This window comes from Oenanthe melanoleuca, chromosome 2 (genome assembly GCF_029582105.1).
Source record: "Oenanthe melanoleuca isolate GR-GAL-2019-014 chromosome 2, OMel1.0, whole genome shotgun sequence".
NCBI lineage: Eukaryota > Metazoa > Chordata > Aves > Passeriformes > Muscicapidae > Oenanthe > Oenanthe melanoleuca.
This window is the reverse complement of record NC_079335.1, coordinates 143,975,920-143,992,618: the sequence shown is the minus strand read 5'-3', so window position 1 is coordinate 143,992,618 and position 16,699 is coordinate 143,975,920. Positions and strand designations below refer to the sequence as shown.

The following is a 16,699-nucleotide window of genomic DNA, read 5'->3' as shown; positions in this document are numbered from 1 at the left end:
CTGGCATAAGTGTCTCCACACACACAGCACAGATCCCTGACCAGGCTGCTCCAGAGGGCAGGGCACTACACTTGGACAAAGCCCAGCAGAAGAATCACAGCATCAATTAGGTTGGAGAAGTCCTGAGATCATGGAGTCCAGCCTGTGACCCAACATCACCATGTCAGCGAGTGCCACATCCAGTCCTTCCTTAAACAGCTCCAGGGATGGTGATTCCACTTCTCTGGGGAAGCACATTCCAATGTAATCATCCTTTCTGGGAAGAAATTCTTCCTGATGTCCAACCTAAACTTACCCAGCGCAGTTCAAGACTGTCATCTTCCCCTAACATTTATTGCCTGGGAGAAGAGGCCAACCCACACCTGTCTGCAACCTCCTGTCAGGAGGGAGCTTCAGAGAGTGATAATGAATCCCCTGGGCCTCCTTTTCTCCAAATTAAACACTCCCAGCTCCTTCACTCCTCATGCTCCAGAGCATTCCCCAGCTCCAGTCCCTTCTCTGGACCCGCTCCAGCCCCCCAGTGCCCAGCACTGGACACAGCACTGGAGGTGCTGAGCACAGGGGGAGCATCCCTTCCCTGGTGCTGCTGGGCACACTCTCCTGATGCCATCCATCTCCTCCCTTCTCCGCTGTCCCTCTCCCGATGCCACCCATCCCTTCCCCGCTGCCCCTCTCCCGATGCCACCCATCCCTTTCCCGCTGCCCCTCTCCCGATGCCATCCATCCATCCCTTCCCTGCTGCCCCTCTCCCGATGCCATCCATCCCTTCCCCGCTGCCTCTCTCTCCCGATGCCATCCATCCCTTCCCCGCTGTCCCTTCCCCGCTGCCCCTCTCCCGATGCCATCCACCCATCCCTTCCCCGCTGTCCCTCTCCTCCATGCCATCCCTTCCCCGCTGCCCCTCTCCCGATGCCATCCATCCATCCCTTCCCTGCTGCCCCTCTCCCGATGCCATCCATCCATCCCTTCCCCGCTGCCTCTCTCCCGATGCCATCCATCCATCCCTTCCCCGCTGCCATCCATCCCCCGCTGCCTCTCTCCCGATGCCATCCATCCATCCCTTCCCCGCTGCCTCTCTCCCGATGCCATCCATCCATCCCTTCTCCGCTGCCCCTCTCCCGATGCCATCCATCCCTTCCCCGCTGCCCCTCTCCCGATGCCATCCACCCATCCCTTCTCCGCTGCCCCTCTCCCGATGCCACCCATCCCTTCCCCGCTGCCCCTCTCCCGATGCCCCCCATCCCTTCCCCGCTGCCCCGTCCCTCCGCAGCGCATCCCGCCGGCCGGGCCGGTCCCCGCGGGGCGGGCCGAGCCGTGCGGGGCGGGCCGAGGCGGGGCGAGCCGGGAAGCGAAAGCGCGGGCGGGGGGAAGCGGGGAGCGCGGCAGGGCCATGGCTGCAGCCCCGCCGGAGCCCGGCCGGGTCCCCAGCCCGGCCCCGCGGCCCGACCCGCACGCCGTGCCCATGGTCGCGCTCAATTACGGCGTTCGCCGCCGCCTCGGGCTCTACCTGAACCCGCGGGCGGCCGCGGCCGCGGACTGGACGGCGCTGGCCGAGGCGCTGGGCTGCAGCTTCCTGGAGATCCGGCGGCTGGAAGCGCTGCCCGACCCCACGGGCGCGCTGCTGGACGAGTGGCCGGGGCGCTGCCCCGGCGGGGCCACGGTGGGACAGCTGCTGGATGTGCTGCGCGACCTGGGGCGCCACGATGTGCTGACAGAGCTGGCCGGCAGCGTGGGTGAGAGAAGCGGATGGGGAGAGGTGGGGTAGCCCGGAATCCTGGATAAGCAGGGAATTCTGCATAGCCCCGGGAATTCTGGATAAGCAGGGAATCCTGGATAGCCCAGGGAATCCCGGATAGCTCAGGGAATCCCAGATAGCTCAGGGAATCCTGGATAGCTCAGGGAATCTTGGGTAGCCCCGAGAATCCTGGATAGCCCAGGGAATCCTGGATAGCCTAGGGAATCCTGGATAACCAGGGAATCTGGATAGCCTAGGGAATCCTGGATAGCCTAGTGAATACTCAATAGCTCAGGGAATTCTGGATAGCTCAGGGAATTCTGGATAACCCGGAGAATCCTGGATAACCAGGGGAATCCTGGATAACCCGAAGAATCCTGGATAGCCCAGGGAATCCTGCATAACCCCGGGAATCCTGGATAACCAGGGGAATCCTGGATAGCCCAGGGAATTCCATCCAGGGAATCCCAGAGCCTGCCCTCGGTGCTGCTTTCTCGGTGCCTGGGGAGGGAGGGATGCTGTTCGTGTTGGTCCCTCCGTTGCTGCCGTTCGTGTTGCTCTTTGCTGCTCTGTCTGTGGAGGTGAGGTTAAGAAGAAACCCCCTGGAGAAGAAAAGCCCTTTCCAGATGATGGAGTGGCATCCTCGGTGGTGTCAGGAGGGCCACAAAGACTGGAGCACCTGTGCTATGGAGCCAGGCTGAGAGAGCTGGGGGTGTTAAGAAGAAGAGAAGGCTCTGGGGAGACCTTAGAGCCCCTTCCAGTGTCTAAAGGGGGCTTATGAAAAGAGAGAGAGGGACTTGTTGCATGGACGGATAGTGATAGGATAAGGGGGAACAGCTTAAAACTAAGAGAGGTTTAGATTAGATATTAGAAGATTAGATATTAGATTAGCTATAAGGAAGAAATTCTTCCCTCTGAGGGTATGGAGGCCCTGGCACACGTTCCCAGAGAAGCTGTGGCTGCCCCTGGATCCCTGGAAGAGTCAAACGTCGGGCTGGATGTGGCTTTGAGCATCCTGGGATAGTGAAAGGTGTCCCTGCTCATGGCAGAGGGTTGGAATGAGATGACCTGTAAGGTCCCTTCCAGCCCAAACCATTCTGGGGTTCACTGAAAGCTCACCTGGCTTCCAGGAGAGACAAGCTCTGCAAAGTAACCTGGAGCCCTGTCTTATCCCAAACCTTCCCAAGTGTTTCTGTATGTCAAAAGATGCTCTTATCCAGGAACGAGATTGCACTGACACCAGACAGTGTGAAAATTGTGATCTGTGGATATAGTGTGATAGGAAGATGTTTGTTGGAGGAAATGAGGAATGTGTGGAACTGGATAATGTCAGAGGAAAGAAAAAGTCCATGCAAACTGAAAAAATTGAGACAGGTCAGTGGGAAGAATTAAGGTTCTTGTGCTGTTCTGATAACTTTTTATTTTTGAATTCTCTTTGTATTCTTTGTGGTCAGAGAAATTCCGAGGGAACCCAGCTGTCATCAGAAAGGGAAATTTTTTGCCAAAGGATTTCCAAAGCCTGAGAATTCCCTGCAGGCCTGTGTTGTACAACAGAGCTTACTGAGTTAGCAATGAGGAAGTACTAAATCTCACTTCCTGTTACTCATGGAGATAAAGAAAGATGTAGAAATCCATCTCTGTAGAGAGCCTGACCGAGAAGTGATGCAGGACTTCCCTTTGGCCCTGAGGTCCTTCATGCTTAAGATCACAGTCTGAAGGCCACATTTTGGGAAAAAACAAAAGCATCAGTGTGCTTTGTCACCTGCTTGTCACAGGTTCCTAACAAATCTGAGGAAGCTTCCACTGTGCAGAAGATCTGGGGCTTCACAAAAGCGTTGGGATCACGCAGGGTGGTTCTGGCCCTGAGCTCTGTCCCACTGGAAGGGAGTGTGGTGGATGGGCTTTGTCAGAGCTGGAATAGACTGCAGCAGAAGGAGTGGGAGAGCCTGGGCTGCAGGAAAATCACAAGTTTTGGCTGAGGACTGCACTGAGGGCCTATGACCTGTTGCTGGTGCTGAGAGCTCTTGCAGGAGAGGAGAGAGGAGAGGAGAGGAGAGGGGAGGGGAGGGGAGGGGAGGGGAGGGGAGGGGAGGGGAAGGGAAGGGAAGGGAAGGGAAGGGAAGGGAAGGGAAGGGAAGGGAAGTTTAAGGGAAGGGAAGGGAAGGGAAGGGAAGGGAAGGGAAGGGAAGGGAAGGGAAGGGAAGGGAAGGGAAGGGAAGGGAAGGGAAGGGAAGGGAAGGGAAGGGAAGGGAAGGGAAGGGAAGGGAAGGGAAGGGAAGGGAAGGGAAGGGAAGGGAAGGGAAGGGAAGGGAAGGGAAGGGAAGGGAAGGGAAGGGAAGGGAAGGGAAGGGAAGGGAAGGGAAGGGAAGGGAAGGGAAGGGAAGGGAAAGGAAAGGAAAGGAAAGGAAAGGAAAGGAAAGGAAAGGAAAGGAAAGGAAAGGAAAGGAAAGGAAAGGAAAGGAAAGGAAAGGAAAGGAAAGGAAAGGAAAGGAAAGGAAAGGAAAGGAAAGGAAAGGAAAGGAAAGGAAAGGAAAGGAAAGTTTCATGTACTCTTGTGCACAGTATTTCCTGATGCCAGGGGCATTTTTCTGTACCACTGGAACTTCTTCAGTGGGATCCAGCTCAGAATCAGAAAACATCAATATTGATGTCCCAGCAGCTCTGCTCTAACTGTGATCTTCCTCTGCAGTTTATTTTGCTATAGAATTATCATCTTCAGGGATGTGAAGCTTTTTCTTTGATACATTAGTGCTCTTTCCTGCTGAACCTCAATGCTTTTTGTTACTTTCCTGCCAGTTACTGGGTCAGTTACATTCAGTTTCCTGACAGTTACTGGGTCTGTTTTCTCTGTGTTCTTATCATGCTTCTGACTTTGTGCTTTAGATTTCCTGTTTCTATTCTTTTTTTCCCAGTTCTTTGGTAATTGTTTTGACTGCCAGAGGAATGTAAAGCGTAGTTAGATGCTTGGTGGAGGAGGACAGTTTGGAAGAGTTTCTTGCTGCTTGGTTGTGTTGTTTAGCATCCTTTATCTTTATGGACCCAAAGTCATCCCTGGTTCTTGTTCACTCTCATTAACCTGTACAGTCAGGTGCTGTTTCCACCTGGGGACTGATCCATCCCAAATCAGAGGCAAGGAGAGAAGACTTGGAGCAAATTCACTGAAAATGAACATTTCTGTATTGAGCACTATGCAATGCTGTTAAATAATTGCCTCTTCTTGCCTATTCAGCAGTATTTTGGATTATGAACCTGGCTCCCAAGGGAATCAAGGCACACTTAAGGTGGTGGCTGTGTGCCAGTCCTTCCTCTGAGACTGCTGAACCCGTTGGCAACTTCAAAGTGACTTTAATTGTGATTTCAAAGATACTTAGCTGACACACCTCATGCAACTGGCAGAGGTGGGACCTGAGTTAGGGCTTTAGTGAGGAAATATGTGAAATCTAAACCTCCTGGCTGGTAAAGAATGTGGCTGATTCTTCCCTTTGCAGCACTGGGAGGCTGAGGGGAGGAGAAAAGCAGACTGGGGATGCCTCAGCCTCAGGAAAAGCTTTGATCAGATCTGAGCCTTATTAGATTGGAGATAATCCAGTAAAGAGATGCAAAGCTGAGGTAGAAGCAGGGGATGGGGGCTCAGGCTGGGGCTCCTGCAGAGCTGCCTGTGCCAGGTTGTGTTACAGGAGAACTCACTGGGCTCCCACCAGCATCCTGCACCTCCAAGGGATCCTTTACTCTGCTCTTGCATCAGTTAGCTGTGCCTGCTGACCAGTACTGATCAACACTTGTTGGGAGGTTTTTTTAAATCTTAAGTAAAGGCAAAGTATCTAGGGAGTTTGATCTTTTTCTTAATTCCTGTCTTCAAATCTCCTTTTACTTTCAGTTCTTCTGTAATTGCAGAGTAGCAGAGGCTGCAGAGCTTCTTGTTGCTTCCCCAAAGACTTCACATTTAGATTTATGATTTATTTTTAAACCAAGTAGGTTTGTAATAGCTCTGTGCCCATCACTGACCTGATTGGGAAGTTGACAGCAGTGACTGTGACAGGTCTTTGCCCTTCAGTTATCTCAGGGTGAGGGTCATGCCTATGCTATCAATCTCAGCTTGGGATAAGAGGATCCCTATTGCTGTTGCACAACATAAAAGCTGCTTCAGGATCTCCTTCACATTTTAGATGTCCTGCTGTATGTGGTGAGTGTGGAGAGTCATTGTCACCTGCAGTTGTCCTGGCTGGCAAAGGCTGGGGGTGTGAATCAGCTCTTGTGTGTCTGCAGGGAATTGTTAAGGTTGGAAAAGACCTACAGGATCATTGACCTGCAAAGGCCAGCTCTAAGCACTGTCCCCAAGTGCCACATCTACACATCTATTAAATCCCTCCAGGGGTGCTGACTCCACCATTGCCCTGGGCTTCCTGTTCCATTGCCTGACCACTCTTCCAGTGAAGAATTGTTCCCTAAAATCCAATCTAAACCTCTCCTGGTGCAACTTGAGGCCACTTTGTCTTGTCTTATGGCTTTTTACATGGGCAGAAAGACTGACACCATGAAAACCTCCCCAGCTGTTTTGTGTTTTCACATACTCTAAAATGCAGAACAATGAGAGCAGAAATCATAATTGGGACCTGCTCTGTACCTTACTCCTAGTATTAAATACTGGGATATGGTAGAGCTAAGGGGAGGAGGAAGAAGAAAACAAATAAAAGAAAGTACTTCTTAAAATATCAAGAGTGATTTTCAGGAATTAATTGCTAGAGGAGGTGGTGGAGGCAGCATCAAGACATCCTGAAAGAGGTGAGAGAAATTCTGCATGCTGAAAAAAACCAGACAGGGGGTTTCCCTCTAGCATCCCTGATCCATGAAATACTTATTGCTGTTTTAATGAACTCCAGCAGTGTAAACCTACGTCACAGGAGCCTCTTGCCCTGCTTGTGTGTTTTTGCAGAGGAGGACTGCAAGAAGTACTGGCAGAGGAAGCAGGAAGAGGCCAACCAGCCTCTCCAGGTGCCAGCAGTGGACAGCAGCGTGCCAAAGACTTCAGAACTGATGGGCATCACCATCAGGGATGATCCCTATGGTAAGAGCCTGTGCTGCCATTGCTGCCTGACACCTCATGATGGAATCTCCTTCCCCATGGGGAGTGCAGAAAACCTGCTTGCTTTCAGAATTCCCACAATTTTCATACCCCAGGCCAGAATGCTTTCTTCATTTTTCCTGGTTCTTAGAGCAGAGAGGGAAAGCAGCCCTGGGGAACACTTCACCCAGGAGCAGGCTGGCCCAGAGCCACTGGGCACACATGGGAGGAGACTTCAGGGAAATGTGTCCCTTAGCCCAGCCTGGCCCAGAGCAGCAGCTGCTGAAAGCTCAAGGGGTTGGAGCCCAGGGGGAAGGGTGTCAGAGGTGATTTTCCTGCCCTGCCTGTGGCAGGTGGAACCACCTTGAATGAAAAGGAAGTGGGTTTGAAGTAGGGCTGGGTGTGCAGTGGGTGGAGAGAGGAAATGGGTTCTGTGTGTGCACTGCTGTGTGTGCAGCCAGGTCTGTGCTGGCCAGACTCACTTCAGGTGGCCACCTTTGCTGCATGTGTGGACATCATTAAACCATCCCCAAATGTCCACAGAGCAATATCCTGCTGTTTGTACACAGCAGCTTTGCCTGATGTGACCCCCAAGTTAGCACCATTCCCCTGCAGCAGCACCCTCAGTTTGTCTGACCTGGCAGACATTCCACTTCTGCTTCACTGGATGCTTCTTGGGCTGAATCTGCCTCCTGGGTTGATACTTTACCCAGCAGCTTTTAGAGCCTGATCTATTTTTTCACTGTGGTAGGCTTTAATTGGCATAAAAAATTGAATATATCTGTAGTGACATTAATATAGAAAAAAATAACGCAGTTGGAAACTAGCCAGCTGCATTAAGGCACTTAATTACGAGAAACATTGCCCTTAAAATGCAGCACTTTAATATTTGGATAACTGATAAATAAATAAGAGCTGCCAGCCATTAAAGTAATTGGAAAAGAGGCCCATTAGGATATGACTTCAGGTACCCACGTTTGATATCTTAGCCATAAAAATGACAGGTTCCAAATGTCAAGGCTCACCCATAGCTCCACTGGCAGCAGATGGCAGGACATTGCTGAATGCTGTTTTGGGAAGTTTGAATCTCTGTGATCTCAACTAGGTAAGCTAGGGAAAAAAGACCCAGAGCCACAAGGATATTATAGTTGTGAAACTCTTAGTGAAATCCCAGAGTGTCAGGGCTCTGCATTGCATCCCCTGGGGTACTCTGCTCCCTCCAGCTCCACCCAGACTCCCTGTGGCTGGATGTTATTGCCTCCACAGATTTTGCCTGTCTGCACCTCAGTTCCTTTCCCTGACCCCTGCCAGGCAATGTGTGTGTATGTGTGAACAGCCTGGCCAGTGAAAACAGCCAGGGCACTGATGTGTGTTACCTCCTGCCAGCCTGGTAAGGACAGGAGTCTGGGCTGAAGGGCAGCTCATCTAATAAAATGCTAAATTACCTTTGCAAGTTTGGCCAAACCTTTTCTCAGAGTCAGGCTCCTGATTCTGAGTTAAAGTCTGTGGGAGCTCTTGAAAGCTCGCTACAGGAATGAACTTCATTTATAGTAGAAGATGACAGCTACATTCTTAATGGTTTCAGGGAGTGGAACAGAGATATTTGATGCCTTCATCTGCTACTGTCAGAAAGACCTCCAGTTTGTCCAGGAGATGATCAGGGAGCTGGAGCAAACAGAGTACAAACTGAAGCTCTGTGTATTTGATCGGGATGTCTTGCCAGGAGCCTGTGTGTGGTCCATCAGTGGAGAGCTCATAGAGAGGAGGTAAGTGAGCCATGGCTCTTGGGGCCAGCTGTGAGTGCAGTGGAACATTACATTCATTTTACAGTGATGTCTGCAGCGTGGGGCCAGTGAAACAGCAAAATCCACATTGTCTCAGTGGGGTTTGCTTTATGCTCTTGGCTCAAGAAGGACGACCCAGGCATTCCCCAGTGTGTCACTTCATTGTGTTCATGGGGAAGGTGCCACTGTGGTGATGCTACTTATGTTCAGTCACTTTTCTTTGCCTTGTGTGTCATATATAGACACAGGATCACATAAAGGTTGCAGAGATAGTCTGGACTTCACTGTTTCCTCATTTTTTGGTATATGAGTGTGTATCTGTAATCAGGTTTTTCTGTGTAACATCTCTATATGTCTGTCAGTTGTTCTGCTCTGCAGTTAATTCCTGCTGGAACACAGCCAAGTCCTTCTCCACTGGAGCAATTCAGAGCAGTACATGCTTCTGTTTGTGGGAATGAAAACCATCTCATTTGACATTTTATTTGTTTTCTCCCCTGCTTAATCTCCAGGTGTCGGAGGATGGTGGTTGTCGTTTCAGATGATTACTTGGAAAGCGACGAATGTGATTTCCAGACCAAATTTGCTCTTAGTCTTTCCCCAGGTAAGATCACACAAATATCCCATTTGCAATTGCACATTATCATTTTTATTGCAGTGACACCTATGCCTTCAGCTGAGGTCAGTGGGCACTGGAACTAACAGAGGCTTCATAATTTGGTTGTGCAGGCAGGGGCTTGGGCTCGGTCCCTTGCCCTGCTCTTGACTTTCCTGGTGTGGCTGTGAGCAAGGAGCTGCCTGTGCTGCACTGCTCCAGCTGTCAGTGGGATAATGCTGCCTGCTCCAGAAATGTCAGAGCTGCATGTCAGGCTTGTGAAGGGCTTCCAGATCCATACAGGAAAATTTGCTGCTAAAGAGACAAGTAGTGTGATAAATCCAGGATGTGAGTAAAGCTGGGAATTAGGTGACAGGTAATGAACCTGCAGATTTCAAGTCTGGCTGGGTGGGGCTCTGAGCAACCTGGTGTAGAGGGTGTTCCTGCCCATAGCAGGGAGGTTGGAACTGAATGATTTTCAAGGCCTCTTTCAACCCAGCCCATTCCATTTTGTGATTCTTGCAAGAATCTTTTAGTATTGTGGATAGGTAAAAAAATATGGAATGAATGTACAGCTTAGGTTGGGAAAATTTTTACATATTTTGTTCTGAATTGAAAAGCCACCAATTCACTTCTGCCAGGTCTGTTGTGATTGCTCTTCTCTAGCCACTAGTTGTTCTACAGTTGTCTGTGTTGCTGGGGAGTAAGTGCAGCCCAGCCTAACAGTATGGAGGATATGTAGAATTGGGAAGAGTATCTGGATATAAAGCCTCTTTTCTAGATCAGGCATCTGTCATAATATAATAAAGGACATGCCAGAGGTTAGACTGGAAGCTGGTGGCAGAGACAGGAATTCACTTCATCTTCCTTGACACACTGATTTAATGATATCAGTTAATCCATTGAACACTCCCACGACTTTGTATCAGCCACCAGATTTGTAGAAAAGATTTGTAGAAAAATCCTTTTAGTTCTTCACCAGTTTTTTTTTTTTTTGTGGGCATCACACCTTCCATTAGAACTGGAAAAGAAGTTCCATCTGCATGGAATGACCTGAGATCTGCCAGTGAGAACACAGGTGGAAGTGCAGGCCTAGAGAAGTCACAGCATTACCTGTTTGTGTGGGGTATCAGTAATGCACAGAGGGGTTTGGTGTCAGGCTCTGGGAGCTCCATGGATGACTCCAGCATCTGCTGCAGTTATGAAATCTTGGTTATTTGCCTCATCCTGGTCTCAGTGTCATCACTTGTGCTGGGCACAGTGCAGGTGGTGGCAGGTGGAGAGCTACAAGGGCAGAAACTCCTCTGTAGAAGAGCTGCTCCTTCAAGCAGCAGCAGTCACAGGGAGGGTGCTCATCTCAAAACCAGCAGTCCATGTTAGCAGGGGGATTCACTGGGAACACCTGCAGCCTGAGTAAATCAGGACTCACACTCGCTCTCCAGGGTGAGAGCTGGTTGCAGTATAACCAGATGATGCCCAGTCAGGAGCAAACCTGGATGTGTGCTGTGGTGGGGAGGGATGGGTGTGGGCTCTGCCTGTGCTCTGTGTGACCCTCTGCCTGTGGCACCTCTCTTCCAGGTGCTCGTCACAAGCGGCTGATTCCAGTCAAGTACAAATCCATGAAAAACGAGTTTCCGAGTATCTTACGGTTCATCACGATTTGTGACTACACCAATCCTTGCACCAAAAAATGGTTCTGGACCAGACTGGCAAAGTCCCTCATGCTGCCCTGATGCAATGTCCTGAGAGCTGGGTGCTCCTGTCACCTGTCCTGGCTGTGTCTTTGGACCAGGGATGTCTTCCACCACTTCAGAACCTGGATCCTTGCTTGAGCCTGTGGCTGGGAACAAAGAGCTCTCTCCAGCACTTCTTCACAACTCTGAGGGGAAATAAACAACTGTGTGGGTGTTCTGGGTTAAGTCAGTGAGCAGCAGCATCCAGCATTTGTGGAGCACCTTCACTAAAAATACTGAAAATACACATTTAAAGAGTGTCTGATACAGGAAGACTCTGTTGTAAGAATTAACAAGACCTCAAAGCCTCACACTGCAGGGTTTTCAATATTTCAAAAGCTACAGTAACATCGAGGCTTGTGGGAATTTTATGACATTGAACAGGTCTGTCACTATTCAGGACACCTTGTACCAGCATTTAATATTCCCAGATATTACTAAATTTTACTTCTTCTTCAGGAGAAATTCAGTCTTAAAATATATCTTTTCAGTGACAGTCCTTACACAAAGCAGGGGCTGCCGTTGCTCATTGACTTGACCAAGGTGTGCACCTCAGTGGGTCGAGATCTCAAATTCTTTCACCTTTACAAGCCTTCCAAAACACAGCAGCTTTTGGGATGCCTCAAAGGCACAGGGCTAAACACTGAATAAGGAGTGTATTAAATTGACATTTGGGCTGTTTAAAATATGGAGGTGAATGTTGCATTAATATGAAAGAGCCTAATTTAATTAACTGCCACAATAATGACTGTATTTCTGTGACTAAGGCTCGGAGCAATGTCAAGACTGCTCTGCTTGTTAGACTTGGCCTTGAATCCTGCCCATGACTAGTGGATCTCATTGGTGCTCCAGGGTGGAGGTCATGAGTTCTACTCAAAGGAGTGTTTAAAGCGATCCATTGGTGTATTAGACAGATTTACAGTAAATATTGACTTTTTAAATTGGGGAAGAGAGGAATCTTGCTTATGTATCTGCAGTTGCTTGAACTCTGCCCCTTTGTTCATTATTTCAGCCACTGACGCATGTTGATTTTACAGCTTAATGTTTTACTAGTTTACATTTTTAAGGTTGCATCTGGATGTGATTTTATTTTTTTTTTCAATTTTAGCTTTGTTTTAAAGCATTACCAGGGCTGGGACAGAAATGTGCTCCTGCCCCTTCCCTCACACTCCTTGTCAGTGAATGATCCCTAACCAGGGATGCTGCCAAATCCTGTCCAGGTGCTGCTGCTGGTTCCTCCTGGCTGACAGCAGCAGCCCTTGACCTGAGCATGTGAAGCTCATTCACACACATCATGTTGGCAGCAGGAGCCATTTTGGGATAGATCCAGCAGCTGGGTGTTTCTTCTACAAAAGTTACTGCTGCCATCGTGCCAAGGTGACATTTACACCTTCCTCTCTTGCTAGAACAAGTGAAAAGTCTGTGGGCACCGGGAGAAGGAAAGTTAAGTTGATAAGGGGTTTCTGAATAGTTTGTCTTCCACTCCTGTTGCCCTGGGGCCTCTCCTGCAGAAGTGGAGACAGCTGCTTGCCTCGGGCTTGCTGCATAATCGTTAAATGTTAATTATAGAAGAGCTTCAGGAGGCTGCTTGATCCCCAGGCACTCCGGGGACTCAGTGAATTCTCATACTCTGGAGAGTGTATAAACATCAATTATGGGTCATTACTCGCAGGACAGGCAGATTCCTCCTGCCTGGAGAGCTGGAAGGGCTCTGGTGGTGGCTCAGGATCTGCTGAGGCAGAGGAGCCCGGGCTGTGGACGCTAGAGGGAGGCCATGGCCCATGCCAGAGAATGCAGGTGGGATGGGAAGACACAGCCAGCAGGGCACAGACCCTGTGGGGCATGGAAAAAACACAAATGGGTTCTTCTCCTCCTCCCCTTGCTCCCTAAAGTATCCCCAAAACCAGCGAGAATTTCGGCAGCTTGAACCTCGTGCGGTGTCTTCCAAGTCCTGATGGTTTGGGACTTGGTGTGTTGCATATGAGGGGAAATTAACAGCTGAAAAAATAATGTTTGTAAAAGGTGATTTGGTGATTCCCCAACAGGGAATGTGCTGGTTCTGGAGGGGAAAGCAAACAGAGGAGCTGGATTTCTAAAATTTTTTGGGTTTCAGTAGATAAATGCCATATTCCAGCTAGTGGTGAAAGATGTTGGGATCTTGTTACCGTCCTTCTTGTGGTGCCCTGGCCCTTCTTTCTGCTTGGCTTGGATGCTGGGAAGGTTTTACTGTTATGGAGCTGTTGCTTTATTACAAGTCACTATATATCTTATAGGCTGAAATAATTATTTTGGGGTAAAGTGAGGAAACAGCCCTAAAACATAAAATGCTCTTTAAATATGTATTCTCTTCCATGTAAACCCCAGAGTTTATGCACTGTTACACTTTCATATCTGCCTTGTCACAGTAACCTGAAGTGTGGCATTGTGAATTATACAAAATGTTGTGAACCATTTGCCCATTTCAGTGGCATTTGGTGCTCTCCTCCCCTCTTTCATGCTCAATGGAAGGTCAAAATTTTTGAACACCTTTAAAAAAGGGATTTGTAAAATTGTCACAGGTTTTTTTCTATTTTGTCTCTGTCCCTCTCTGAAATTGTTGAATCTATTAGTGCCAAATCATTTATTTTTATATACAGACATATATGTTTATAATTTTGTGATCTGATACAAAGAGGGAAAGCATCTGTCTTTATAGGCATTCTGAAAATAAACAATGTTTATATTTTTCTCCTCAAAAACTTTTGCTACTTGTGAAAACATTTTAAAATAAAGAATGAAAAACCAGCAGGCTAAATCTGCTCTGTGGGCATCGAAGAACAAAACTGTGTCTCAAAATGAAGTTTAAGTGAGGAGTGAAATGGGATAGTTCTTTATTTTCATGTTGTGGATAAATGTCATCAGAGGGGGTAGTTGGCAGTGCCTGGGGGAGAGAGAAATAGAGTTATGTCATGCCAGGAGGAGATTTTGTCAAGGAATTCTACTTCAGACACTTAATTCCTCTCCAGGTCTTGTTTATGGGTTTGTGATCTGCGTTGCCATCCTGGATTTGTTCAGCCCTGGTGCCCACCAGGCTGGAGGGGATGGAGCCAGGGCTGTGCTGGGATGCTGCTCCTGTCCCACACCCCTCTGGAGGCCCCAGCAGGGATTCTGACAGCGCAGGGATCCGGGTGATTCTGCCAGCTTGATTTCCTTTGGCTCACACTCAGTCCAAGCCAGAGCCATAACTCAGAAACCAGCAGCTGTTGGGCCGAGGCCCTGCCACACAGGGAAAGACGAAGGATCACTAAATCATGGAAGTGTTGGTGGGAAGGAATTCCTGGAGGTCAAGGCTGAGCTGCTCTTCCCCATGGGAGGGGCCATACCCTAAAACACTTGCATTCCCTATAGAGCATATGAAGTTGTGCCTCTGCTATGGCTACTATGAACATATGGACAGCAGTATGGAAACCATCCCAGAGAGATTATTCTAATAGAAACTGCTGGCAAGAGCAGCCTGCCAGGAGGGTCCCATTCCTTGGAAGTGCTGGCATCCCATCACTCCCAGTGCAGCTTTACACACTCCCCTGGTCTGGGGGTTGGAGCAGTTAATGATTCTTGCCCATATTTGAGCCTGAGCTCTGATTCAGGTCGGGTTGAGAGGTCCAGCAGCAGCCGCTCTTTTCCAGCTGTCATTCCCCTTTTGCTGAAGAAATATGCCCAGTTCTCTCTTTTACTTTGATGCAAGAATGTTGGTGCCATTTCCTCATTTACTGGAGGACAGCGTTTACCTGGTAAAACTGCTGCAGAATGTTCTCAGCTTCAGAAAGAGAGAACAAGTATTGACCTTGATGGATCAAATTCCATCCTTCCTTTTGACCAACGTGACAAGAGCTGTGTTACCATGAGGGACTGCTTGGTCCAGAGGGCACATTTACAGTAATAAAACTAGCATAGGGAAGCGTAATTATGCATAAAAAATATCTGGAAAAATGTTACTTGAGCATCCTGAAAACAGATTTTAATAAGGCAATAAAAAACAACTCCCACAAGGTTCACACTGCTGGGAAACATGCTCATAGAGTTTATTAAAGAGCACCTCTGCCATGCCATTTGGGGCTTTACAACATGTGTTGTGTACAAATATTTTGCTAAAGGTAATTTTCTCTAGGTGTTACAACCATTTTTGTATCCCCACTAGGACTTTGAGATGACTTTGAACCCAACCCAACCTCTTGATCAGCATTATCAAGCCCAGCCCTGGAAAAACTTGTTTATTTTGCAACAAAATCTGCAGTCAGGGGACTGAACAGTGTTGTATTCTCTCTGGGGCTGTGCTGCACTGTGAAAATTTAATTAGTTGAAGCTGTGCTTAAGTCTTAAGCAGTTCCAAAGTCTGATTTACAAACAATGCATTTTCTGTTCTGCAGCAGAACCCAGCTTAGCAGTGCCTTTTCCTCATCCTGCTTCCACTGATAAAGCTGCTCATGCCATGGCAGAGGTTGGGGCTGTCCTTGCCCACCAGACAGCCTGATCCTTCTATCTCAGCTGGATAGATGGTTTCCACAAAAGCAAAGGATGCATCCCGGCAGTTCAGAGCATTCAGTATCAGCTGCACATGGAGCTTCTCCTGCCTCACAGCCAGTGGAGGGGTTTTGATTCCCATTTCTCCAGTTCCTAGTCTTGCTTAGGGTGGGTTTTGGTGGGGCTGGACTGGAAGGACATGAATGCATCTGTATTTTCTATAAAACACTTAACTATGGCTCTCTACAAAAGGTTGCTTGGAACTTTTTCCTCCTCGTGTTTCCAGAGGCTTTCCCCTGCCTTGGAGAGCAGGACAATGTGCAGTGTGTCCAGCTGAGCCTAAGGACAGCACAGCTGCTCCATCCTCTGCCTCCAAGCCTCCCCTTCCCAGCAAACACAGAGAACCCCCAGTGAGGAGGCAGGTGGCAGATGGCTGGGAGCACAGAGATGCTGGGACGAACATCCCAGCATTTTCTCAAGAGTCAAGCATCCAAACCCTCCCCAGACCAGATTTTGCTCAGCTCTCAGTCCTTCTGTGCATTCCTGCAGGGAAAGAGCAAAGCAGTGTGTCTGGCTGGGTGCCAGCCTCCAGGGAGAGATTCACTGGGTCCTGCTGGCTCCAAAGGGGAGAGGCTGCTTATTCACCTGTGCCAAGAGAGCAGAGGAGCAGTGGGTGACATGATGCAGGACCACGAGGAGAACCCCTGCTCCAAGCCCAGTGAGAACATGGAGGCTCAATGCTACCAATCTTCTGTGGTTTCTTAATGAAATCAAAGTAATGAGGTGATAAAATAGATCTTTATCCACTGTTTAGGATGCTAGTCAGGAACTCACAGGGAATATGTTCAGGCAAATGTGGGGTTACCATGAATTGAATTTTCACAAAGTTTTTGCAGCATTTTTCTAGCTCTGATCTTCAGTGTGTCCGCCTTCTGTCTGTGTCAGCAGAATGAGATGTATGAGCTGCAAGACCTGAGGTGTTTAACTGCTCATGTGCCATTTCTGAGGCTGTTTTCTCAGAAACAAATATCACTCAGGAGGGGAAAAACTGGGAAAATAAACCTGGAGTTCCCTGTGTACTTCCCTATCCCACTGGAGCCATGGCAGACCCTGCAGTTGGCTTTACAGAAACATTTTCAAAAGTATTCAGAATCTGGGTGACAGATTTAAAGCTATTGAATTATAAAAGATTTAGTGCTTGATTTTTGGTAGCACTTGACAGAGACCTCTCCAGTGAAATATTCAGCAAAATGAGAGTTCAAGTGTTTTGAGCTGAGGAATAAATTGGACATT

The 16,699-nt window shown here is 48.7% G+C and overlaps 1 protein-coding gene across 1 annotated transcript; it reads left to right on the top strand.

Moving 5' to 3' along the window:
• The first annotated feature begins 1,333 nt into the window (after nucleotides 1-1,333).
• MYD88 (MYD88 innate immune signal transduction adaptor) lies at nucleotides 1,334-13,690 on the top strand. The gene is made up of 5 exons (XM_056485176.1): nucleotides 1,334-1,733; nucleotides 6,669-6,800; nucleotides 8,383-8,563; nucleotides 9,091-9,182; nucleotides 10,752-13,690. The coding sequence occupies exons 1-5, from the start codon at nucleotides 1,391-1,393 to the stop codon at nucleotides 10,904-10,906; spliced, it is 903 nt and encodes a 300-aa protein (XP_056341151.1). The 5' UTR covers nucleotides 1,334-1,390; the 3' UTR covers nucleotides 10,907-13,690.
• Nucleotides 13,691-16,699: the final 3,009 nt, after the last annotated feature.

Excerpts from the sequence above, each read along its gene's own strand:
- MYD88 (XM_056485176.1), top strand. The coding sequence starts at position 1,391 with ATGGCTGCAGCCCCGCCGGAGCCCGGCCGGGTCCCCAGCCCGGCCCCG. Across the intron at positions 8,564-9,090 it reads GGAGAGCTCATAGAGAGGAG|GTGTCGGAGGATGGTGGTTG; the intron begins GTAAGTGAGCCA and ends CTTAATCTCCAG. Across the intron at positions 9,183-10,751 it reads TGCTCTTAGTCTTTCCCCAG|GTGCTCGTCACAAGCGGCTG; the intron begins GTAAGATCACAC and ends CCTCTCTTCCAG.